General features: G+C 48.6%; 1 protein-coding gene and 1 long non-coding RNA gene across 4 annotated transcripts in view; both read right to left on the reverse strand.

Annotated features, from left to right (window-relative positions):
* The window catches only part of LOC142496540 (uncharacterized), a 107958-nt gene that overhangs the window by 41089 nt on the left and 40451 nt on the right, over positions 1-26418 (reverse strand). The window lies entirely within an intron of this gene.
* LOC142497616 (uncharacterized) lies at positions 23691-26102 on the reverse strand. The gene is made up of 3 exons (XM_075605647.1): positions 25472-26102; positions 25023-25136; positions 23691-24501 (listed from the first exon to the last, which is right to left on the reverse strand). The coding sequence occupies exons 1-2, from the start codon at positions 25995-25997 to the stop codon at positions 25030-25032; spliced, it is 633 nt and encodes a 210-aa protein (XP_075461762.1). The 5' UTR covers positions 25998-26102; the 3' UTR covers positions 23691-24501; positions 25023-25029.

Below are 26418 nucleotides of genomic sequence, written 5' to 3' on the forward strand. Positions count from 1 at the left end.
AGCCCGCTGCCTAGGGTTCCATCTTTGACTGAGCCGTCTCCACCACTGAAATATTGCTTGGATATTCCCTTTTCTCACTCATGACCAGCGGCGGATTTACAGATCCGCCACCCTTAGGCACTTTCCTGTGTTTGCCGCCTGTGCCTGCCGCCCCCTGCTTCTCCTTCAGAATCCAGCGTCAAATGATACTGCGGACGCCACCGACGTCCACGGCGTCATTTGATGCTCGATTTTGAAGGAGAAGCAGGGCGGCAGAGCAGAGGTGGACGACATCGGTAAGTAAGTCCTTCCCATTAGGTCTGAAAGGCCAGAGAGCGCGGCAAATGCAAATGGTGCCAGACATTTTTGCCGCCCCAAAATTTTGCTGCCTTTGGCCCGGGCCTAATGGGAAATGTGGCACTGCTCATGACGCAACCAAAATCCTAATTTACTCTCTTTTCTTGTCCTGCCTTGATTACTGCAACCTTTTCCTAGTTGGCATTCACCTTATCCCCTTGTCACAACTCCAATCCATCCAAAATGCTACTGCAAGACTCATCTACCTCACTCACTGTTCCACTTCTGCTGCGCCTCTGCGGATATCCCTACACTGGCTTCCCATATCCACTAGAATCATATTTCAACCCCTAGTTCTGACTTACAAAGCTATCAACGACGCTGCCCCCCCCCCCGCCCCCAACCCATACAACTCAACCCTCATTCGCAAATATACCCCTAAATGGCCCCTACATTCTGCCCATGACATTCGCCTTTCCTCCTGCGTTATTACCTCCTCTCACTCCGGCCTACAAGACTTCCAATGCTGCCCCCTCTCTTTGGAATCCCCTAACACACACCATCAGACTCTCCTCCAGCTTCCAGTCAGTGAAAAACTCCCTGAGAATTCAACTTTTAATCTATCTGACTAAGATCCACCAACCACCCTTCCAACCCTATTGGGACCATCTGTACGACCCGTAAAAAGATAGAAAGAGTAGAAGAAATGCACTCACAAACAAAATGAGTAACATCGCATAAAATAGATACGGTGTCTGTAAAAAGCCCTATATACAATGCTGCTTACCGGGCACCATATTGCAATTGGGAGAAATAGCTTTATATGAAATATAAGTTAAAATTATTATTATAATACTTGCCGCCATGTAAATGGTCTCAAGATGGTCGTCCCCCGCGTGTTCCCCCACAGTATCCCATTCAAGGTTCGGACAGTGTGTGCAACGTTGTATAATTACGTATGTCGGCAGGAGGTACCTTGGCAGTCGTTAACGCGTTTCGCGAATCATTGTCGCTTCATGGCAGAGCCTATGAGAAGGTCCTACAAAGTTTGATGGCTTTGGAGATGCACGTATGTATATTTATTTATATACAAGACTGCGGCACGACCTCCCGGGCTCGGCGGAGGAAGGGCCCAGCCAGTCAGGCTCTTTCCACTACTGCACACACCTTTCTGCAGTGATGGAGCCCTCAGTGGTATTGTCCTCTCCCCTCCCGGGCTCCACAAACACAGTCCCCAGCTATCAACACGCCTGTTTATAGCAACCAACACTGTATTCAGCACTTTACAAAAGGCACAACACATTGCAGAGAATTATAATTTTATGCCATGCTGAATTGTGTGTTTGTCACTGTTTTCTTTGCTTGGTCAGTACAAATAACATGCTTAGATGTTCTGGTAGCTTTAAGGCCGGGGAACTTAATGATTGTGAAAGTGAGACATTGTTTAAAGGATGTACTGTATGCAAATTCATAGTCACTTGGCTTAATACAAGTTTTTTTTAATGCATTTTTAGTATTTGGACTGACATTTCAGCAGTATATAAAAAGATAACATTAATTCAGGATGTGCCGGTTCTGCTAAAAAAAAAAAAAAGCATCTAGGACTTCTCTAGCTTTTTTTTTTTTTAACAAAGAATATTATTGTGATTGTGGTTTGAACATCGCTAGCACCAAAAACTCCAACATTTCTTCAACACTCAGGGGCACAAACAATCTAAGCAGGGGTGTGCAACTCCAGTCCTCAAGACCCCCCCAAGTCCAGTTTTCAGGATATCCCAGCTTCAGCACAAGAGGCTCAAACAGTCCCTGAATCAGCACAGGGGGGCTCAATCACTCCCTGCTTCAGCACAGGTGGCTAAATCAGTCCCTGCTTCAGCACAGGTGGCTCAATCAGTCCCTGCTTCAGCACAGGTGGCTCAATCAGTCCCTGCTTCAGCACAGGTGGCTCAATCAGTCCCTGCTTCAGCAAAGCTGGCTCAATCAGAGGCTCAGATTGACTCACCTGTGCTGAAGCTGGGACAGCCTGAAAACCTGACCTGTTGGGGGGTCTTGGACTGTAGGTGAGCACCCCGGCTCTAAACACTCAAATGGCTAATACCAGTGGTTTTTTGTTTGTTTGTTTTAAATCACATTCCTAAATATAATTTAGGGCCACAGACTTTATCACATCACTAAATATTGTCATGTTTCACCTTCTCTCCCCCCATTTGCTTTTCACACCAATGAAGACGCTCATAAATCTGTCCAAAAAACTGCAACACTGTCGCGACCTACATCAATTAATCTACATAAATAAACTAACCCAAAGGCAGTTTTATTTAACATGCCTTATCCTGATTGCTTCACAGATGTGAAAGAAAACCCTCCATCTTTAACTAAAGGAGAAAAAGTACGGGAAGGTTTGTAAACAGAAATTGTTTTATATCGGTCCAATAAAAAGGTCTTATCTACAGCTGGAGTGTGGAAATGTACATTATACTACTCCCTTCAAAGAAACCCCCTCCTCCATGGGATGTTGTAGTACCAATAACTAGTTACATGCTGTGGTTTTGCTGCTGCCTCCCTTTAACCAGCCAGCCCCTCCCTCCTCTAACCCTCTAAAATAGCAATGACAGAAATGACACTGCAAGTATATCTGCAGTTAAATATATAACTCTCGAAAGCTTGTCCTATGACATAAATTGTTAGTCCAATAAAAAAGGTATCACCTAAAACTGAAGAACTCATTTATTCTGCACTATCGCAATTGGACTAACACGGCTATTTTCTGCTTTATATACAGATAGATAGATAGATAGATAGATAGATAGATAGATAGATAGATAGATAGATATGTAGCCCTTTTTCTGACACGCTAAAGCGACTACGGGTAACTGCAAGCACCTGCGGCTCCAGGAGATCTGAGCCTCCGCTAGCTGGGAGCCTGGGGTAACACTTATAGCGCAGCGCCTCCACTTACCCAAGATCCCCGTGATGTGAGATTCCCCTGGGCAAGAAACATATACACACACATGTATGATGCAACCAACTTTACTATATGCACAATAACCCTAGCACTCTATCATATTAATACACACGCAGCATATAACCCAACACATAACCTATAATGCAATATAACCTTAACGCAGCTAAATGATAATGTCCTTATAACGTGAGTGGCTCGGCCACGCTCTTAATGAGTATTGTCCTGTACAGTAGTGGCTCAGCCACGCTCTTAATGAGTATGTCCGGGTCCCGCCACCGCGTGCCCCACACACTGTGTCCTTGCACTAGTAGCTACAATAACTCAGTGTATTAGGTCTTTGGTCACTCACTAGTGTCCTCAAAGAGTTACGCCTAAGGCGGGATCAGTGCCTGTTGACCGGTGTTGGTGCACTTAACGTAAATACCTTTCCGGTCACGGCGGTGACCGGTAATGCTTCGAAAAGGATCAGCCGAATCCTTGCTTGTCTTTGATGTCTGCGGTGCAGCTGTCTGGTCCCAAGCAGCTCACCAGCAAACCTGCTCCGCACGCGTGTCCCTAACTGTCTACAGGCATACCCCACATTAATGTACGCAATGGGACCGGAGCATGTATGTAAAGCGAAAATGTACTTAAAGTTAAGCACTCCCTTTTTTCCACTTATCGATGCATGTACTGTACTGCAATCGTCATATACGTGCATAACTGATGTAAATAACGTATTTGTAACAGGCTCTATAGTCTCCCCGCTTGCGCACAGCTTCGGTACAGGTAGGGAGCCGGTTTTGCTGTTCAGGACGTGCTGACAGGCGCATGCGTGAGCTGCCGTTTGCCTATTGGGCGATATGTACTTACTCGCGAGTGTACTTAAAGTGAGTGTCCTTAAAGCGGGGTATGCCTGTACACAGTAAGGTGACTGATCGCTACCACTATGGGCGTCCCTGCAGCACAGCAACCTACTGTGGCTCAGGGGTTTCTCCTAAGGGCCTGCGGGGTAAAGCTAGCCTATGCAGGCGGGTCACGAACCCCCTGCACGCATACACCCTCCTCCTTTACCTTCCAGAACCCCTCTGACTAGCGTGGTCTCTCCCCCACGCTTCCCTTTCCTGCCCCTGTCATCCTAGCCTTCTGATTGGTTCTTCACATCAGGTGACTGCCCAGGAGCTCATGGGAATTGTAGTTTATCCACGGAGCCTCTCTGCCTAATCTGCACAGACACACAGCTCAGCTATTACATCAGCCACTGCCTGTCTGACTCTACTCTAACACACTGCAACACTGTTGCAGATACACCACAAGCCTCTCACTTAACAGAGTCAAACACCAACTGAACACACACTGAACACACATATGAGGTTCCTACCACATCCTTACATTCTCCCCCTTGCAGAATCCAACGTCCTCTCTTGGGCTACACCTACATAACTATACACAGAATGTTATATAATAAAAATGCAGTTCAATTATATAACTTAGCACATTCGCATTGACTTTATACGATATTGCACAATTCTGTGAGCATCACAATCACAGATTGGATTTTGCTCCGAGACCACTGCTGAGCCTCATAATGGGGTGCCCCAAATTGATCATAAGCCATCCTCATTGGAGGTTGACTAGCTCTTTGGCTTCTGCGAATTTGCTCTTCAGCTACCTCCTCTGGAGAGTAGCAATTCCCATTTGGCAGTTCCAACTCTGCCCTTGAGGGGCTTGATAAGTCTGCACAGTCTCTTTGTGGCACAAAGCACGGGCTCTGCGGGTCTAGTGGCTGGCTCACGGGAGTCAGCGTATCTGTCGTTGGACCAAGGGGCTCTTTACCCGTAGCTCCTTCGGGAGATGCCCCCGCGGCCGGAAGGCCCCTTTGAGAGGTTCCCTCCATAGGATTCTCAGAGGTGGCATTTATTACAGTCTCTAGGCCGTCCTCTGTACTTTCAGTTTCTCCATCAATTGAAACAGTGGGTACCTCCAATTCGTTGTCCCCTACTTGAGGTATGGGGAGTAGGTGATTCCTATGCCACACCTTTACCCGGCCTTGGAGTCCTTGATGCGGTATACCGGGAGGCCAGGCATCTGTGATTCTACCTCATACACCCCATCTCTCCACCGATCAGCCAGTTTGTGCTTTCCGGGAATGCCTAAATTACGAAGGAGAACAGCCTCCCCCGGGCGAATCTCCTTATGTCGCACCTTGTGGTCATAGCGCCTTTTGTTACCTGCATTTAATTGCGCTGCCGCCTTTTCAGCCAATTTATAGGTCTGCTACAGGCTGTCCTGTAACCTCTGTACATAACGGAAATGCGTTCTGTTGGATACCCCATCGGTAGATATCCGCAGTCGCACATCCACAGGTAGTCGGGCTCCTCTCCCAAACATTAAGAAGTACGGAGTATACCCTGTAGACTCGTGTCGAGTACAGTTATAGGCATGCACCAACGTCTCCACATGCTTGCTCCACTCCGTCTTCTGAGAGCCTTTTAATGTCCCCAGCATGTCCAGCAGTGTTCGGTTGAACTATTCGGGCATAGCATCCCCTTCTGGGTGGTACGGGGTAGTCTGTGACTTAGCTATGTTTAACAACTTCAGCAGTTCTCTAATGAGAGTACTCTCGAAATCCCTGCCTTGATCAGAGTGGAGTCGGTTCGGTAAACCATAATGAATGAAGTATTTCTCCCACAATACTCTAGCCACTGTCACCGCCCGTTGATCTTTGGTGGGGAACGCTTGGACGTACCTTGTATAGTGGTCTGTAATCACTAGTACGTTACCGATGCCCCGGGTGTCTGGCTCGATACACAAGAAATCCATGCACACCAAATCCATAGGACCAGAGCTTTGCAGATGGGCCATGGGGGCCGCCCGTGTGGGGAGTGTTTTCCTCTGTATACAGCGGGTACACCTTCAGCAATGCATTTCCACTGATTCTCTCATTTTTGGCCAATAGAACCGGTCCCGAAGTAACCCGAATGTCTTGTCAACGCCCAGATGACCATGATCATCGTGAAGGGCCCGGAGGACCATGTTTCTCAGACTTTCAGGCAAGAATAGTTGTCGCCGATCGGGATGATTGTGGTATGGAATGACCCGGTACAATAGGCAATTGTCCAGTTCGAACTTCCCGAACTCATTCAACAATAGCTTCACCAGTTCTCTGGGGGCTTGCTTAAGAATAGATGGGTTCTCTTGCTGCAGAGCTTGGCAAGCTAGTTCCACCACTGGATCTTGGATCTGGTGTTGTACCAATTCTTTCCAGGAAATGATTTTATCTTCGGTAATGTTCATTCCTTCCCGACCTCGGTAGGCCCGGAGAATGGCTCGGGATTGACACCCTAATGAATCAGCTACTCTTAGCTCTGAGAACGCCACCTGATCGTTGACCACTGCTGCTAGCGAACATAGAGCACGTATGCCAGGCCACGGAATTTCCTCCCATACTTCCTCATCCATGGTGGGTTGAAGCCCCGGCCTCCGTGACAGAGCATCGGCCCCTATGTTAGTGGGCCCTGGTTTATACTTAAGGTTGAACCGATAGTTGGCCAGTGCCGCCAACCACCGGTGACCTGTCGCATCCAATTTGGCGGACGTGTTGATGTAAGTCATTGGGTTATTATCTGTCCTGACTTCAAACTGTACCCCATACAAATAATCATGTAGCTTATCCACTACAGCCCATTTGAGGGCTAGAAACTCCAGCTTGTGGACAGGATAGTTCTGTTCGCTTGGAGTTAAGCTTCGACTCGCATACGCCACTGGGCGGAGCCCTGTGTCATGTTTCTGGTGCAACACTGCTCCCAGGCCACTGAAGTTGGCATCCACATGTAGAACGTATTCTCAGTCGGGGTCGGCATAGGCCAGCACTGGGGCCTGCGTTAGGCTGGCTTTCAATTTCAAGAACGCTTGCTCACAAGCAGAGGTCCATTTCTCTCCAAATGGCGTTTGTGCTGTGGTGGTTTTCCTGCCGGTGTCCTCAGGACAGATTTTTAAGAGATTATTCAGGAGTTTAGCTTTGCTGGAGTAGCCCTCCACGAATCGCCAGTAGTAGCCGCAGAACCCCAGGAAGGATCGAAGTTCTTGAACGTTGTTAGGCCGGGGCCAATTCACCACTGCCTCTATCTTCCCTGGGTCGGTGGATATCCCTTCAGCTGATACAATGTGACCCACGTATGTCACGGACGTGCGGCAGAATTTGCACTTATCAAGGGACAGTTTCAACCCCTCCTTTTGAAGTCGATCCAACACCTTCATCAGCCGCTCCTCATGCTCCTCTAGCGTCTTTCCGAACACTATAATGTCGTCCAGGTACACCAAGCATTCTTGCGGGTTCAGGTCCCCCAGGGTCTTTTCCATTAGCCTCTGAAAGGTGGCAGGAGCCCCGCATATCCCTTGCGGCATGCGGGTGAACTGGTAGAACCCTAGCGGGCAGATGAAGGCCGTTCTCTCCTGATCTTCCAGATCCATGAGTACTTGATAATACCCCGACCTCAAATCTAGTACACTGAACCATTTACTTCCCGTCAGGGCGTTCAAGAGGTCCTCGATGCGTGGGAGGGTATACTGATCAGGCACAGTACGGCTGTTCAAGGTCCTATAGTCCACGCAGAGGCGTACGGTCCCATTCTTTTTGCAAACCACTACGATGGGTGAGGCATAGGAACTGCGTGATCCTTGAACGATACCAGCTTCCTCCATTTCAGCTAGTAATCTCCTCACCTCTTCCACATCTCGGGGTGCTATGCGGCGAGAAAGTTCCCGGAACGGGGCATGGTCGCTCAGTCGAATGGTATGGCGGGCGCTGCGACTGCACCCTACATCCATATTACTTATGGAGAATACCCCCCGTCGTTCTTCCAGTTTGCTCTGCAGTCTTCCTTTCCAGCCCTCCGTCAAGGGTGAATCTCCGAAGTCGAATGCCAATCTTGGGGTCACGGCATGAGTGGTGACCACCGGGCGCTCACCTACACTATTCTCCACCGGGGTTACTGGATAGATTCGACCCAAAGGTTGCCGGCGATCAATGCACATGGTGTAGGGAGAAAGGTTCCGTACGTACACCTGGGTTCGAGCTGGAATTTTTCCCAACCACTTCTTTATCGAGGACAATACTTCGTAGCCGAGTCGCTGGTCATCGCGGATCGAGCTTTCCAGGGAGAACAGTTGATCCTCCGGACGTCTGGACGGATAACGACAGGCGGCGATCATCATTCTTCCTTCCCCGGGCAGGATCTCGGTTAGCCCCCGCTCTTGACTATACAGCATCCCATGTTCCTCTTCAGTCGCAATCTTACCGCAAACCTCTTGCAACACAGGGCAAGCAGCTACAGCCAGCAACGGTGATTCACCCGTTTCCTGTAGATACTTGCGGAGCACATCCTGTACGATGTCTGTGTTGGTCCCCATGATTATCGGGGCGCTGGGATGATCCTGGGGTTCTGGACATACTAAGGCCTCCACCTCCATGGGGTGATGCTTGCCTGTGTTCAACTGGGGAATGTCCAGATGTACCTTCACCACACCGTCAATAGGGTAGTCTTCATGGCTCAACTCTCTCAACCGCAAGGAGTCAGCAGATAGCAGCGGCAGCCGGTGCAAGTGTTGATCGTAGAAGGGCCGATACACGATGGTCACCTGAGACCCAGTATCCATCAGCGCCGAGGCGTAGATGCCTTCAATCACCACCTTGACAATGGCCGCTGGCCCTATTCGACTACTCGTCGAGGACGGGGCCACTGCTTCGTCGGTCTGCGGAGTACACAGCATAGACTTGGCCGGTCGGGACCCCGTTTTCCGTAAGGAGGGGCAGTGCGCTCGAATGTGCCCCATTTTTCTGCAAGCATAGCACTGGAGATGACTGCGGTAGGAGTTGTCTCGGAAGGTCGGCGATGCTCGCCCCAACGCGGGGCGCTCCCTGGCGGCTGCAGGCGCTTCCAGGTCCTCCTTCTTCGGGTTCGCATCCCCTAGCGCCTCAGTATTAGCATCCGACTTCCTGGTGTCTTTAGCCGCTACCACCGCCTTCTTTCCTGGGGTCAGCTCACGTCCCAGTAGCACAGTCTCATGGGCCTGAACCCGATCCATCAAGTCGTCGAACGCCAGTGCTTGCCCCGGCGTGAGACAGCCGCTGACGCGTACAGACACCGGGTGAAAGGGGAGGAGTCCCCTCAGTAGCTGGGTGGTGCGTAGTCCGTCGGCATCCATCTTCTGCACCACCCCCTTCTTCACCAGGGTCCACAGGTCGTGTCAGGGGAATTTCATGCCGTTGGGCCCACTTGCGCACCTCAGGCTGCGAGGGCACAAACATGGCGGGAGAAAAAAATGGTTGCACAGTAATAAAAAAATATAGGGCACCCCAGGTCTGAGATCTCAGCAGCGCCTCCAAATGTAGCCCTTTTTCTGACACGCTAAAGCGACTACGGGTAACTGCAAGCACCTGCGGCTCCAGGAGATCTGAGCCTCCGCTAGCTGGGAGCCTGGGGTAACACTTATAGCGCAGCGCCTCCACTTACCCAAGATCCCCGTGATGTGAGATTCCCCTGGGCAAGAAACATATACACACACATGTATGATGCAACCAACTTTACTATATGCACAATAACCTTAGCACTCTATCATATTAATACACACGTAGCATATAACCGAACACATAACTATAATGCAATATAACCTTAACGCAGCTAAATGATAATGTCCTTATAACGTGAGTGGCTCGGCCACGCTCTTAATGAGTATTGTCCTGTACAGTAGTGGCTCAGCCACGCTCTTAATGAGTATGTCCGGGTCCCGCCACCGCGTGCCCCACACACCGTGTCCTTGCGCTAGTAGCTACAATAACTCAGTGTATTAGGCCTTTGGTCACTCACTAGTGTCCTCAAAGAGTTACGCCTAAGGCGGGATCAGTGCCTGTTGACCGGTGTTGGTGCACTTAATGTAAATACCTTCCGGGCCGGTGGTGACCGGTAATGCTTCGAAAAGGATCAGCCGAATCCTTGCTTGTCTTTGATGTCTGCGGTGCAGCTGTCTGGTCCCAAGCAGCTCACCAGCAAACCTGCTCCGCACGCTTGTCCCTAACTGTCTACACAGTAAGGTGACTGATCGCTACCACTATGGGCGTCCCTGCAGCACAGCAACCTACTGTGGCTCAGGGGTTTCTCCTAAGGGCCTGCGGGGTAAAGCTAGCCTATGCAGGCGGGTCACGAACCCCCTGCACGCATACACCCTCCTCCTTTACTTTCCAGAACCCCTCTGACTAGCGTGGTCTCTCCCCCACGCTTCCCTTTCCTGCCCCTGTCATCCTAGCCTTCTGATTGGTTCTTCACATCAGGTGACTGCCCAGGAGCTCATGGGAATTGTAGTTTATCCACGGAGCCTCTCTGCCTAATCTGCACAGACACACAGCTCAGCTATTACATCAGCCACTGCCTGTCTGACTCTACTCTAACACACTGCAACACTGTTGCAGATACACCACAAGCCTCTCACTTAACAGAGTCAAACACCAACTGAACACACACTGAACACACATATGAGGTTCCTACCACATCCTTACATTCTCCCCCTTGCAGAATCCAACGTCCTCTCTTGGGCTACACCTACATAACTATACACAGAATGTTATATAATAAAAATGCAGTTCAATTATATAACTTAGCACATTCGCATTGACTTTATACGATATTGCACAATTCTGTGAGCATCACAATCACAGATTGGATTTTGCTCCGAGACCACTGCTGAGCCTCATAATGGGGTGCCCCAAATTGATCATAAGCCATCCTCATTGGAGGTTGACTAGCTCTTTGGCTTCTGCGAATTTGCTCTTCAGCTACCTCCTCTGGAGAGTAGCAATTCCCATTTGGCAGTTCCAACTCTGCCCTTGAGGGGCTTGATAAGTCTGCACAGTCTCTTTGTGGCACAAAGCACGGGCTCTGCGGGTCTAGTGGCTGGCTCACGGGAGTCAGCGTATCTGTCGTTGGACCAAGGGGCTCTTTACCCGTAGCTCCTTCGGGAGATGCCCCCGCGGCCGGAAGGCCCCTTTGAGAGGTTCCCTCCATAGGATTCTCAGAGGTGGCATTTATTACAGTCTCTAGGCCGTCCTCTGTACTTTCAGTTTCTCCATCAATTGAAACAGTGGGTACCTCCAATTCGTTGTCCCCTACTTGAGGTATGGGGAGTAGGTGATTCCTATGCCACACCTTTACCCGGCCTTGGAGTCCTTGATGCGGTATACCGGGAGGCCAGGCATCTGTGATTCTACCTCATACACCCCATCTCTCCACCGATCAGCCAGTTTGTGCTTTCCGGGAATGCCTAAATTACGAAGGAGAACAGCCTCCCCCGGGCGAATCTCCTTATGTCGCACCTTGTGGTCATAGCGCCTTTTGTTACCTGCATTTAATTGCGCTGCCGCCTTTTCAGCCAATTTATAGGTCTGCTACAGGCTGTCCTGTAACCTCTGTACATAACGGAAATGCGTTCTGTTGGATACCCCATCGGTAGATATCCGCAGTCGCACATCCACAGGTAGTCGGGCTCCTCTCCCAAACATTAAGAAGTACGGAGTATACCCTGTAGACTCGTGTCGAGTACAGTTATAGGCATGCACCAACGTCTCCACATGCTTGCTCCACTCCGTCTTCTGAGAGCCTTTTAATGTCCCCAGCATGTCCAGCAGTGTTCGGTTGAACTATTCGGGCATAGCATCCCCTTCTGGGTGGTACGGGGTAGTCTGTGACTTAGCTATGTTTAACAACTTCAGCAGTTCTCTAATGAGAGTACTCTCGAAATCCCTGCCTTGATCAGAGTGGAGTCGGTTCGGTAAACCATAATGAATGAAGTATTTCTCCCACAATACTCTAGCCACTGTCACCGCCCGTTGATCTTTGGTGGGGAACGCTTGGACGTACCTTGTATAGTGGTCTGTAATCACTAGTACGTTACCGATGCCCCGGGTGTCTGGCTCGATACACAAGAAATCCATGCACACCAAATCCATAGGACCAGAGCTTTGCAGATGGGCCATGGGGGCCGCCCGTGTGGGGAGTGTTTTCCTCTGTATACAGCGGGTACACCTTCAGCAATGCATTTCCACTGATTCTCTCATTTTTGGCCAATAGAACCGGTCCCGAAGTAACCCGAATGTCTTGTCAACGCCCAGATGACCATGATCATCGTGAAGGGCCCGGAGGACCATGTTTCTCAGACTTTCAGGCAAGAATAGTTGTCGCCGATCGGGATGATTGTGGTATGGAATGACCCGGTACAATAGGCAATTGTCCAGTTCGAACTTCCCGAACTCATTCAACAATAGCTTCACCAGTTCTCTGGGGGCTTGCTTAAGAATAGATGGGTTCTCTTGCTGCAGAGCTTGGCAAGCTAGTTCCACCACTGGATCTTGGATCTGGTGTTGTACCAATTCTTTCCAGGAAATGATTTTATCTTCGGTAATGTTCATTCCTTCCCGACCTCGGTAGGCCCGGAGAATGGCTCGGGATTGACACCCTAATGAATCAGCTACTCTTAGCTCTGAGAACGCCACCTGATCGTTGACCACTGCTGCTAGCGAACATAGAGCACGTATGCCAGGCCACGGAATTTCCTCCCATACTTCCTCATCCATGGTGGGTTGAAGCCCCGGCCTCCGTGACAGAGCATCGGCCCCTATGTTAGTGGGCCCTGGTTTATACTTAAGGTTGAACCGATAGTTGGCCAGTGCCGCCAACCACCGGTGACCTGTCGCATCCAATTTGGCGGACGTGTTGATGTAAGTCATTGGGTTATTATCTGTCCTGACTTCAAACTGTACCCCATACAAATAATCATGTAGCTTATCCACTACAGCCCATTTGAGGGCTAGAAACTCCAGCTTGTGGACAGGATAGTTCTGTTCGCTTGGAGTTAAGCTTCGACTCGCATACGCCACTGGGCGGAGCCCTGTGTCATGTTTCTGGTGCAACACTGCTCCCAGGCCACTGAAGTTGGCATCCACATGTAGAACGTATTCTCAGTCGGGGTCGGCATAGGCCAGCACTGGGGCCTGCGTTAGGCTGGCTTTCAATTTCAAGAACGCTTGCTCACAAGCAGAGGTCCATTTCTCTCCAAATGGCGTTTGTGCTGTGGTGGTTTTCCTGCCGGTGTCCTCAGGACAGATTTTTAAGAGATTATTCAGGAGTTTAGCTTTGCTGGAGTAGCCCTCCACGAATCGCCAGTAGTAGCCGCAGAACCCCAGGAAGGATCGAAGTTCTTGAACGTTGTTAGGCCGGGGCCAATTCACCACTGCCTCTATCTTCCCTGGGTCGGTGGATATCCCTTCAGCTGATACAATGTGACCCACGTATGTCACGGACGTGCGGCAGAATTTGCACTTATCAAGGGACAGTTTCAACCCCTCCTTTTGAAGTCGATCCAACACCTTCATCAGCCGCTCCTCATGCTCCTCTAGCGTCTTTCCGAACACTATAATGTCGTCCAGGTACACCAAGCATTCTTGCGGGTTCAGGTCCCCCAGGGTCTTTTCCATTAGCCTCTGAAAGGTGGCAGGAGCCCCGCATATCCCTTGCGGCATGCGGGTGAACTGGTAGAACCCTAGCGGGCAGATGAAGGCCGTTCTCTCCTGATCTTCCAGATCCATGAGTACTTGATAATACCCCGACCTCAAATCTAGTACACTGAACCATTTACTTCCCGTCAGGGCGTTCAAGAGGTCCTCGATGCGTGGGAGGGTATACTGATCAGGCACAGTACGGCTGTTCAAGGTCCTATAGTCCACGCAGAGGCGTACGGTCCCATTCTTTTTGCAAACCACTACGATGGGTGAGGCATAGGAACTGCGTGATCCTTGAACGATACCAGCTTCCTCCATTTCAGCTAGTAATCTCCTCACCTCTTCCACATCTCGGGGTGCTATGCGGCGAGAAAGTTCCCGGAACGGGGCATGGTCGCTCAGTCGAATGGTATGGCGGGCGCTGCGACTGCACCCTACATCCATATTACTTATGGAGAATACCCCCCGTCGTTCTTCCAGTTTGCTCTGCAGTCTTCCTTTCCAGCCCTCCGTCAAGGGTGAATCTCCGAAGTCGAATGCCAATCTTGGGGTCACGGCATGAGTGGTGACCACCGGGCGCTCACCTACACTATTCTCCACCGGGGTTACTGGATAGATTCGACCCAAAGGTTGCCGGCGATCAATGCACATGGTGTAGGGAGAAAGGTTCCGTACGTACACCTGGGTTCGAGCTGGAATTTTTCCCAACCACTTCTTTATCGAGGACAATACTTCGTAGCCGAGTCGCTGGTCATCGCGGATCGAGCTTTCCAGGGAGAACAGTTGATCCTCCGGACGTCTGGACGGATAACGACAGGCGGCGATCATCATTCTTCCTTCCCCGGGCAGGATCTCGGTTAGCCCCCGCTCTTGACTATACAGCATCCCATGTTCCTCTTCAGTCGCAATCTTACCGCAAACCTCTTGCAACACAGGGCAAGCAGCTACAGCCAGCAACGGTGATTCACCCGTTTCCTGTAGATACTTGCGGAGCACATCCTGTACGATGTCTGTGTTGGTCCCCATGATTATCGGGGCGCTGGGATGATCCTGGGGTTCTGGACATACTAAGGCCTCCACCTCCATGGGGTGATGCTTGCCTGTGTTCAACTGGGGAATGTCCAGATGTACCTTCACCACACCGTCAATAGGGTAGTCTTCATGGCTCAACTCTCTCAACCGCAAGGAGTCAGCAGATAGCAGCGGCAGCCGGTGCAAGTGTTGATCGTAGAAGGGCCGATACACGATGGTCACCTGAGACCCAGTATCCATCAGCGCCGAGGCGTAGATGCCTTCAATCACCACCTTGACAATGGCCGCTGGCCCTATTCGACTACTCGTCGAGGACGGGGCCACTGCTTCGTCGGTCTGCGGAGTACACAGCATAGACTTGGCCGGTCGGGACCCCGTTTTCCGTAAGGAGGGGCAGTGCGCTCGAATGTGCCCCATTTTTCTGCAAGCATAGCACTGGAGATGACTGCGGTAGGAGTTGTCTCGGAAGGTCGGCGATGCTCGCCCCAACGCGGGGCGCTCCCTGGCGGCTGCAGGCGCTTCCAGGTCCTCCTTCTTCGGGTTCGCATCCCCTAGCGCCTCAGTATTAGCATCCGACTTCCTGGTGTCTTTAGCCGCTACCACCGCCTTCTTTCCTGGGGTCAGCTCACGTCCCAGTAGCACAGTCTCATGGGCCTGAACCCGATCCATCAAGTCGTCGAACGCCAGTGCTTGCCCCGGCGTGAGACAGCCGCTGACGCGTACAGACACCGGGTGAAAGGGGAGGAGTCCCCTCAGTAGCTGGGTGGTGCGTAGTCCGTCGGCATCCATCTTCTGCACCACCCCCTTCTTCACCAGGGTCCACAGGTCGTGTCAGGGGAATTTCATGCCGTTGGGCCCACTTGCGCACCTCAGGCTGCGAGGGCACAAACATGGCGGGAGAAAAAAATGGTTGCACAGTAATAAAAAAATATAGGGCACCCCAGGTCTGAGATCTCAGCAGCGCCTCCAAATGTAGCCCTTTTTCTGACACGCTAAAGCGACTACGGGTAACTGCAAGCACCTGCGGCTCCAGGAGATCTGAGCCTCCGCTAGCTGGGAGCCTGGGGTAACACTTATAGCGCAGCGCCTCCACTTACCCAAGATCCCCGTGATGTGAGATTCCCCTGGGCAAGAAACATATACACACACATGTATGATGCAACCAACTTTACTATATGCACAATAACCTTAGCACTCTATCATATTAATACACACGTAGCATATAACCGAACACATAACTATAATGCAATATAACCTTAACGCAGCTAAATGATAATGTCCTTATAACGTGAGTGGCTCGGCCACGCTCTTAATGAGTATTGTCCTGTACAGTAGTGGCTCAGCCACGCTCTTAATGAGTATGTCCGGGTCCCGCCACCGCGTGCCCCACACACCGTGTCCTTGCGCTAGTAGCTACAATAACTCAGTGTATTAGGCCTTTGGTCACTCACTAGTGTCCTCAAAGAGTTACGCCTAAGGCGGGATCAGTGCCTGTTGACCGGTGTTGGTGCACTTAATGTAAATACCTTCCGGGCCGGTGGTGACCGGTAATGCTTCGAAAAGGATCAGCCGAATCCTTGCTTGTCTTTGATGTCTGCGGTGCAGCTGTCTGGTCCCAAGCAGCTCACCAGCAAACCTGCTCCGCACGCTTGTCCCTAACTGTCTACACAGTAAGGTGACTGATCGCTACCACTATGGGCGTCCCTGCAGCACAGCAACCTACTGTGGCTCAGGGGTTTCTCCTAAGGGCCTGCGGGGTAAAGCTAGCCTATGCAGGCGGGTCACGAACCCCCTGCACGCATACACCCTCCTCCTTTACTTTCCAGAACCCCTCTGACTAGCGTGGTCTCTCCCCCACGCTTCCCTTTCCTGCCCCTGTCATCCTAGCCTTCTGATTGGTTCTTCACATCAGGTGACTGCCCAGGAGCTCATGGGAATTGTAGTTTATCCACGGAGCCTCTCTGCCTAATCTGCACAGACACACAGCTCAGCTATTACATCAGCCACTGCCTGCCTGACTCTGCTCTAACACACTGCAACACTGTTGCAGATACTCCACAAGCCTCTCACTGAACAGAATCAAACACCAACTGAACACACACTGAATACACATATGAGGTTCCTACCACATCCTTACAGATAGATAGATAGATTTACACACACACACCACCAGCCTTTGATAAACACTCAGAAGCTTTAACAAATGCATACTGCATTCTTGAATCTTGAGACACAGGTTCCGTTTATGACAGCTTTGATGGAATGTAGAAGAAATAATTGAGAAACAATATAATAATAATAATAATAATAATAATAATAATAAAAAAGAGAAAACGGTGATTGTTTTCCCGGGAGATATGTTAAAGAGACCTGTAGTCAAGGTCAAAATGAATTGTGATGTGTAGTAAATAAGAACCAAAACACCCTTTTAAAAATGGAGTAAGTCAAAATAAGACGCAAAACAAGGTACGAATACATCCACGTGCAGTATACTTTTCTTTAATTAGGGAATATAAGGCCGTGCGTATAGTGCCCGCGACGGGCGAAGGCGATGCGACGTCACCCAAAAACAAATGCATTGCCGCCGCCGCCGCATGCGCTTATAGTAAGCGCGACGGCGCGGTGCGAATTTTGGTAGCTGGCAATATTTGATTTTTCAATGGCTGTCGCCTCATGTGACAGCCCCTGAACCAATCAAATGCCAATACGCCCGCAACGCCACCGCAAAGCAAAATATAGCTTTCGCTAGCGGCAACGGGTGACATCACCCATCCCATCGTATATACGCGCGGCCTAAGAAGCTTCAAATGTGACATAAAAGAGAAGAATCACTGCATAAGGCCGAGTTCAGGGTGGATGCTACATGACGTGTGCAATTTCGGGTTGTTCAGTGGGAGTTTTCAAACTGAAAACTCCACCGGCGGCAAAGTACAGCGTTGACGCTGCTACTTTTTGCCGCTACAACCCAAAATGATTTTTGGGGCTGCAGTCGCGTCACATGAGCTGGTTCGAACCAGCTCCGTGACATGTTCGCCACGCCCCCAAACGCCGCGACCCAACTTCTGCAGCTAAGTCAGAGATCGATGAGCTGCAGGAGCACGCGGGGGAGGCGCGCACGGAAGCTCGCGGCCGTAGCATCCACCCTGAACTCAGCCTAAGGCATGAAAGACGTCTTAAATCAGGGTGGGCAACTCCAGTCCTCAAGGGCCACCAACAGGTCAGATTTTAAGGACATCCCTGCTCCTGTGCTGAAGCAGGGATGTCCTTAAAATGTGACCTGTTGGTGGCCCTTGAGGACTGGAGTTGGCCACCCCTGTCTTAAATGAATGCTTAAGTTTGTCTTACTACTCTTGGTCTAAAAAAAACCCAACCATATTTTAATTTGACACACTGCCTTTATTTTAAATTCTGCACCTTTTCTTGTTGTTAGCCGCTTCAGTGATTTAGTGTCACAGGGAAGAATTTCTGCAAATCAGCACGATCCGTTCTTTCTGAGCATCGTAGGCTGTTCTGTCCCCCGTCCTCATTCCCCAGCACTCCCCTTTCCAGTGGTGATATCTTGTGAACAATCAATTCTACGCAGCACTTGGGGTTACCATCAGACTCCTTTATTGTTTATTTAGAAACATCAACTTCCACACGATTAAAAATACATATGTATGTGTTTATTGCATGCATCGGTGCTCAATAATTTAAAAGGATTATGCTTTCCGGCAATCATATCACCGCTTCAGAATATTGAAGCAGGGGGTTTCCGGAGGTGAATCCCGTTAATTTCAGCTCCTGGGGAGCTCCTGCTTTTGGAGATACTTACCTCCGTATTAGTTGCCGGTAGCTGCTCCATTCGGCTGGCAGGGATCACGTAACGGCTGCATTTCAAAGCTCCCGCATCCTGTGGGCCAATAGGAAGCTGTGACATCATCCGGTGCAGCTTCCTATTGGCCTGCGTGACGCGGGAGCGTTAAAAAGCCCAGAGGTAAGTATCTCTGGAAGTAGGGGGTCCACGGAGCTGAAATGTACAGAGTTCAGCTCTAGAGATCCCCTGCTTCAATCCTCTGTAAAATAATAATAATAATAATACACTGGCTTGGATTGCTTCTTTAAACACACGAAGTGTATTATTAGTTACCTGTTGGAGAATAATTGATTTTGTTTTTGTTTTTTTAATGATTACTAAAGTGAAAGGATTTAGCTCCTTACTCTTCAGCATAGGACTGAAGAGCAGTTTAAGTGCTTGGCTCTTCTGCCAGTATAGGGTTTAGCCTAATCTTTGGTTTATCTGTACAATATGCACACATTTGAGGCACGGTAATTATTTCGACATGTTCCTAACATACCCTGCTCTGGTGTTTTAAAAACCCTGCCAAGCTCTGTCACCTCAAACGACCAGAAAAATCAATGCTCAAAAAACAAGGGATCTAAAAGCTTGCGGTGTAACATTCTCGTGGCCACACCTCACAGTTATATGAACCACTTTCCTGGCTCTGCAGCCTGCACTGCATTCTCTAGCAGCAGCAACGTCCTAGTGGCTAGCCTGATAAGCGCGTTCATATTACTGCTGGTGACTGGGAGGTGTTTTTTTACTTTTTTCATGGGTGTCGTTACGTAAACATAGAAAAGAAAATATACATCCACTCATAAGAGAGAGATGGCAGTAATGCAGACTTCCGGGGTCATGCAAAGCTGAAAGAAATGTGCGTGTTTAATACTGAAATACAAGTACTGTATTACTGGCATAGCTTGCGGATTGGATCGGGGTTTCAAGTGAAAGGGGGGTTGTCCAAAAAGTGGATTCAATTCACAAGCCTGGCAAGTCAGTGATATCTGAAAATTCACCATGTTCTTTGTATGCCTCCCGCTCTGTGAACCTTAGGCGATGTCCATGGTGTGGGAGACCGCTCCCATAGACCGAGCGGGCGCACGTGGGCGGAGGCATGAGGGGGCGCGTGTGGCGCAAGAAATCAGTTGAAACTGATTTCTTGGCGTGACACGCAGGTCACGTGAGCGGTTCGCCCAATGAGGGCGAACCAGCTCCGTGACGCCCCTAGGAACGCCCCCCGCGGCATGTCCACCATGGACAGGGAAAGCACCCACTTCACGCGGGTGTCTTCACAGCCTCCGCACGCCTTCGTGCAGGCGAAGGCAAAATGGCCCGGGCCTTAGGCCGCATCCATGGTTATCACGACCAAAATGATGTTCCTCTATGAGGCTGTCTAGGTCGCGCGCTACCAGAAGCACAGGCGCTCGCAATGCGCGAGGAAACTAATACATTTGTTTTCTCGCGACGGCTGGGTCCCGCAAGCGGTTCGCCCCCTAGCTCCGTGACGTCACGGCGACGACCCCCGACATACGTCCCCGTCGCATCTACCCAGGCCACAGATCGCTGCAAGTCAAGTCGCGCGTTACATCACGCACGATAGCGCATGCTCACACCATGGACACAGCCTTACTCAGCCTATGTAGCAAAAATACGATTGTGAGCTCTTTGAGGTGTGTATATATAAGAGATATATCTATATACTAATTAAAAATACCACTTGTGGTGCATTTGCATGTCTCAGACAGGTCTGCAACCCTGTCTTTTACTATGATTGCTTAATGAACAGTGCTCCCACTGCAGCAAGGGATTCTGGGAAATAACGGCACTCTTTAGTTATTATCCCTTTTAACATGAAGCCCTAGGAGCTTATACCTGCTGCATTACACAGCTTTTCAGCACAGCCCGTATATACAGTATATATACACACATATAGTACACAGCAAGGAGTGAGGGCACTCACGGACATCACAAGAAGGTTAGCCTGGGTGCTCTGGGCTGGGCAGGAACAATAGTAACTATTGACGCGTTGACGCCGCTGCACTTTAAGGAGACAAATTAAGTTATGATTTCAAGCGGCAGCCGCGTCACGTGTACTTCGCCAGCCAATCACAAACACGCACTTTGTTTGTTTTTCTTTTTTTTTTATTCAATGGCTGAGTAGTCCCGCCTCCAAGTCGGTTCATTCTGTCTGCTGGGCATGAGCACACATCGCCCTGCAGACAGTCGGGGGCGCGCAGACGCGCGAATGTGCAGTAGCCTGTCTGAACTCAGCCTAAAAGGTGTATGTATATATAGAGTTAAAGTTCTATACTAAACATTGCATGTCAGACATTTACTAAATTCAAGATTGCAATAAAAATTGTACATATCACTAATAAAAAGAATTTACAAAAAACAAAAATACTCCTTAATCTTTCTCACAAGACCTATTAAGTGCCCGTGCTTCTTATTCTGTTGGCACACACGCACACACGCACAGTAACTGGCTGTGGATATACGTATTCTAAATGATTGTAACATTGAGTAATTAGGTGGCTGTATGTACATTCTAAGTAATATACGCTTCAACAAGCAATCACAGAACATTTCTTTGGTTTGTTGCCAGAAATGCTTTTATTTATATATATATATATATATATATATATATATATATATATAAAGCAAGAGGTGCACTGAGCACATACACTGACGGGCTAAGGCTGGGATATATACATACACACGTAGCGGTGGTCCTAATTGTTTGAAGTTTGTTGCAGGTGTCTGGCTGTGATTCAGTTTTTCATGTATTGCCATGGGGTTTGAGAGCTTTATAGCATCTTATTACAAAAGTAGCCCTCGAGTAGTAATTAATTAGAGAACAATTTGTTCTGTTTTTTTTTATAGTGATAAGCTGTTATCATATGAGAACAAATCCGAGCACACTTTAATAATCTAATCTAAGGTGTGTGTGTGTGTGTGTGTGTGTGTGTGTGTGTGTGTGTGTGTGTGTGTGTGTGTGTGTGTGTGTGTGTGTGTGTGTGTGTGTGTGTGTGTGTGTGTGTGTGTATACAGGCATCCCTCCAATTAAGGAATTTAACTATAACAAAATGTATAAATTTGGGAAAAATCTTGATATACGGAATGTTAAATTCACATTTACAGAATTTTGAAATTGGGGGGGGGGGTTGGGTTGAAATTGTACACAACACGCACTGTCATTTGTCCCAGCATGTTCATACTACTGTCATTTGTGCACGCTTTTCATACTGAGCTTTTTTCCCCTCATACTCTTCATAATTATTATTAATATTTTAGCATACAATTATCTGCTTCCCTACATAAATGTGCTTTAAAAAGGTTCGCTGCATTCTTAAGTGTGATTTTATTATATCTTGGGGCTGAATTTTTTTCAGTAGGAACACACCTCCACTTATATAATGGAAGTCAATGGGAAAATAGGGCTCGCTAGACGGAATTTTCCCTTTACCGACATCTTTTCAGGAACATATCTGTTCCATATATTGAGGGATGTATGTATGTATAAATATACATATATTATCAATAGTATTGTATTTTTACATTCAATAAGGTATAAAGGCCATGTACTTTAAGGTACTAAGCCAATGTACGGCATATTCTAGTGAATGGCCTGTAGAGTTGTCTTATGGCTTAGCACTGCTTAGTAAATATGCAAGTAAAAATGGCCCATTGTATAACGTTTTACGAGTCTCCTTCCCCAAGAGAGGATTTTGCAAAGCATTGCTTAGCAATCCCCTAAGACCATGAAGGGGCTATTGGTTCAGGAGCATACCATATTTGATTTATCAACACCTCCTGTCATCAAATGGGACAGAACCCAATTATTAGTAAATGTCACTGGTGTCCCAATCATCTCTCCTATCCCCCTTTGTTATCACTCCCACCTCCCAATTTATTAGCTTCCCGATCTGGCTGTATGGACAGCTGGCCTGAAGACATCTCCGCTCCATACCATCCCTTTGCATGGAGCAGTAAAATTGAATAGTAAATGGTATGATAAAGGGGGGCAGGGGAAAGCGATAGGGGTGATTGGTGGGGGGATGAGAGGCAGGTTCCAAAGAGGACATACAATAGCTGCCACAGGCAGCCAGCTGTCTCTGATTGATTTGGTCTTTCACAAATGCTACAAATGTATCCCCCCCTCCTCCTCCTCCATTGAAATACTGGCAGCGTGGAGTCAAAGAGAAGCGCAAAGCACATATGTGGTTTTACTGAAAGGGTTAACAAAAAGACAAAGCCCTTTAAAAAAGAATCATGACGCAGCCTATAGAATTAATTTGCTATAAATGTTCCTAGACAATGGGACTAGATGCCACATATGCAGTCGTGTCTCGCCGTTACATTTCAATTTGATGGGTTAAAAGAAAAAGACTGCTACAAAAAATAGGGTGTTTAAAACACTTACCATAACATTTAACAAAAGCCTAGATTTTACCCAAACTGCAAAGTACTGAACATTGGATGTATATATTGCAGAGAGGTATGTTAGTTAACAATACATCCCTCAAACAGCTAAACATTGTGCTTATCTTAGGTAGGTCTTGAACACCTGTTTTTATACAAACTATGTGGTAAAGGATTTACACGTATACAGCTGTAACATGCCACCACGTTTGGATAAGATAAGCAACTAATCTGTATGCGTCAATGTTATTAGTCATTGCACGGCTATTGTAGACTTGCTTAGGACACTACGTGGATATGTTGCTGCATTGCATGCAGCACGCCTGTCAGAGGCATGGAAATGTGCTCACAGGTGACATTTGTATTGCTGTGCATTGTGTGCAAACGTACAGCTAAAGGAAATGACACTTATTTCTAAAGCTTAAAATGTTTCCAATATGGTCATTGCTCTGAACAAAGCAAACTGCTGGCTTCCAAGTGTAGAGGTCCCCTTTCTGGTGGTCACCTGCACTATAATGAAGATTGTACTCATGTATGTCTAAGCATAACTGCATCCAAGCCGGTCCCCAACTCTTCTCTCACACCCCCCCACCCCCTCACCCAAAAAAAAAAAAAAAATCATGGTCAATAAAGATAGAACAAGTGTGTTAAGGTATAAAACTCATATATTTAACTTTATCTTGCTGTTATACCAATAATCTGTACATTTTTTTAAAAAGTAAAAAAAATAAGATATATAACACTGTACATGCATAGTTCTTGAACATATACTTTTCGCTCTCCAAAAAGAGACATACATAAAACATCTATAAACGTTTTCATAGCCAGTATTATGGCTTAACATTGGATAACTCCAACACACGTTATATAAATTATATAACTTATAACTTTTTTTTTTGTTTGTTTTTTTTTTTTTTAGTTTAGTTTTCTTATGTTACATTGCTGCTGTACACAAGGGTGGTATATTCACACAATCGCATGATAAACAAAAATAGAAAACAGTGCAAAAACAAGGATTACACAAACTGAAATGCTACATACATCCATCATTTGCACGTCGTATGGGTAATGCAGAAGCTACAGATTCAAGATGTCTCGGCTAACATTCACAGCACTAATATATAAGGGTGCCCCCCACCCTGCCTGCCCAGCTCTCCCCACTGAAGGCTTTTCAGAGGATACTGCTGGGGGAAAAGACATTCAAAATATCACTATCACATCAGGCGGTGCCCGGTGGTTACAACCCGTGGGTGACAAGTCCTCAATCCCACGGCCAGTGCAGCCACCTCCCCCACCCACCCGGAGCCCTGAGATCTCTGCTCGTTCTCCTCCTTCACAAGCACAGCAGCCCCAGCGCCTCTCCTGCACTCCTTTGCTCTGGAGGGGGGGGGGTATGGAGACGGGGGCGGTTTTTTTTTGCCGTTTCCTCTTATCTCTGCTCTTTCGACAAGTAAAGACCTAATAAAAAAAATACAACGTTAATATTATATATGTAGGGAGGATAATGCAGCCAACAGAGAAATGTTAATAAAAGAATCCTCTCTCGTTGCTCCCCAGCTCTCCGCAGAACACCCCGCCCTTGTTGATGTTGCAGGCAGCCTCACCCCTCCCCCCACCTCTTTCCCGCCAGTACATCTTGTTTTGCAACTTTGTGTTTTTTTTTTTGTAAAAGAACTTTCCAAGGAGGAGCCAGAGAGATTGAGTAACACTCCGTGAAAAAAAAACTATCATGTGTGCAGTCACCAACTCCCACTTTCTACAACCAAAACAACATCTCGGAAACGCAACGCTGCACTTCTGGATTTTACACTTTTATCCCCTTCCCCAGCTCAGGAAATAACCCGGGCCCAGGTCCCACCGCCGGCTTACTACATGTACCCCCTCATGTAATACATGTACCCCATATATAATAATAATAATAATAATAATAATACATGTACCCGTCATATAATAATACAGGAGCTGTACTTTGCACTCACCAGAAAGTCATCGGATTTTTTTTCGGGGGGTCTGTTCCAAAGTCAGCAGGGGGTGAGCCCCCTTCCCACTGTCAGCCTTCCCTGGCAGTATCCTCTTCCTTTTGGGAAAATAATCTGCCAAGAGAAAAATACATAGATGTGGTTAGGTCAAGAAACACAGTGCCACCCCACACCTCGCCCATGACAAGACCCTTACCCACAGTACTCCACTACACAACCTGCCCCCAGTACCCCACTAAACAACCTGCCCCCAGTACCCCACTAAACAACCTGCCCCCAGTACCCCACTAAACAACCTGCCCCCAGTACCCCACTACCCACAGTACCCAATGCACAACCTAGCCACTGTGATATTACAGGTGTCTGCGGCAGTGAATCCGCTGTATACAATGTAACTACACCCAGCTTGTCTTCACTCCGTTATGTTGCGATTAGAATAGCGATCTTACCGGTGATGGCAGCGGACGTCTCCCTCTTCCTGAGCAGGGAAGCGGTGTTTGTTGACGCCTTGGATGGGGCTTTAACGCCCTGGCACCTCCTGATGGCTTTATCTGCGTTTTCCTTTAAGCTCTCTGGGGTCCCGTGGCTGCCCACCGCTTCTGCTGGTGCCTCCTCCTTGGTCTCTGCTGGCATTGGGTGCCTGGTGCTAAACAGCGGCTGCTTGGGCACTTGCGGTGGGGTGGCAGGGCACAGCCTGCTCTCCCTGTAGAAGCTGGGTATCTCCTTGCTCTCCAGGGGCTCCCAGCAGAAGGTGCCTTTCAGAGGGTTACCAGCTTCGAAATCAAAGTTCCACCTCTCACAGTCGGATGCCTGGATCTCCTTCAGCTGCCTCTTCAGCTCAGACCGCAATTCATCGTGGTCAATGGGTCCAAATAGACTTCTGCATGCGCCCCTTCCATGCCCAATGCCAGCCACGGGTCCCCTGGGCAGCGTTGTCATCGCCTCCTCTTGCAACGCAATGTTAAAAGCAGCCATGGCCGTGATTCTTTACCAGGGCAGCAGGAAAGACTTGAGGCTGGGTTAGCTCTGGATATGTCTGGGCAGGGTTTGGGAAGCTTATATAGACAGGGAGCAGGAGTGGAAGGAGGAAAAAAACCAGCTACATAGGAGGAGACAGAGAAGGGGAGGGGTCTCCCTGCAACTACAGAAAAACAGTATGACGTCCCACAGGGAGGGGTGGTCTTTCTGGCAAAAGCTCCTTTCTTTGCCTTGAGTTTCCCAACCTAGGGGTGGAGATTCAGATCAGGTTAGAAAAAAACGCAGAGCCCCCTCCCACATTCCCTCTCCTCTTTCCACTCCTCCACTCTCCATTCAGCTGAGAAAAGAGGTGGAGAGAGAGAGAGAGAGAGAGAGAAAAAAAAGTGTGTGTGTTTGTGCCGTGGAAGGGGAGGGTTAT

The sequence above is a fragment of the Ascaphus truei genome, chromosome 6 (genome assembly GCF_040206685.1).
Source record: "Ascaphus truei isolate aAscTru1 chromosome 6, aAscTru1.hap1, whole genome shotgun sequence".
Classification (NCBI taxonomy): Eukaryota; Metazoa; Chordata; class Amphibia; order Anura; family Ascaphidae; genus Ascaphus; species Ascaphus truei.

Bases quoted from the DNA above. Each gene is read 5' to 3' on its own strand.
- LOC142497616 (XM_075605647.1), bottom strand. From the start codon at position 25,997: ATGGCTGCTTTTAACATTGCGTTGCAAGAGGAGGCGATGACAACGCTG. The intron at 25,137-25,471 runs GTAAGATCGCTA...TTCTCTTGGCAG, and splicing joins GACGTCCGCTGCCATCACCG to ATTATTTTCCCAAAAGGAAG.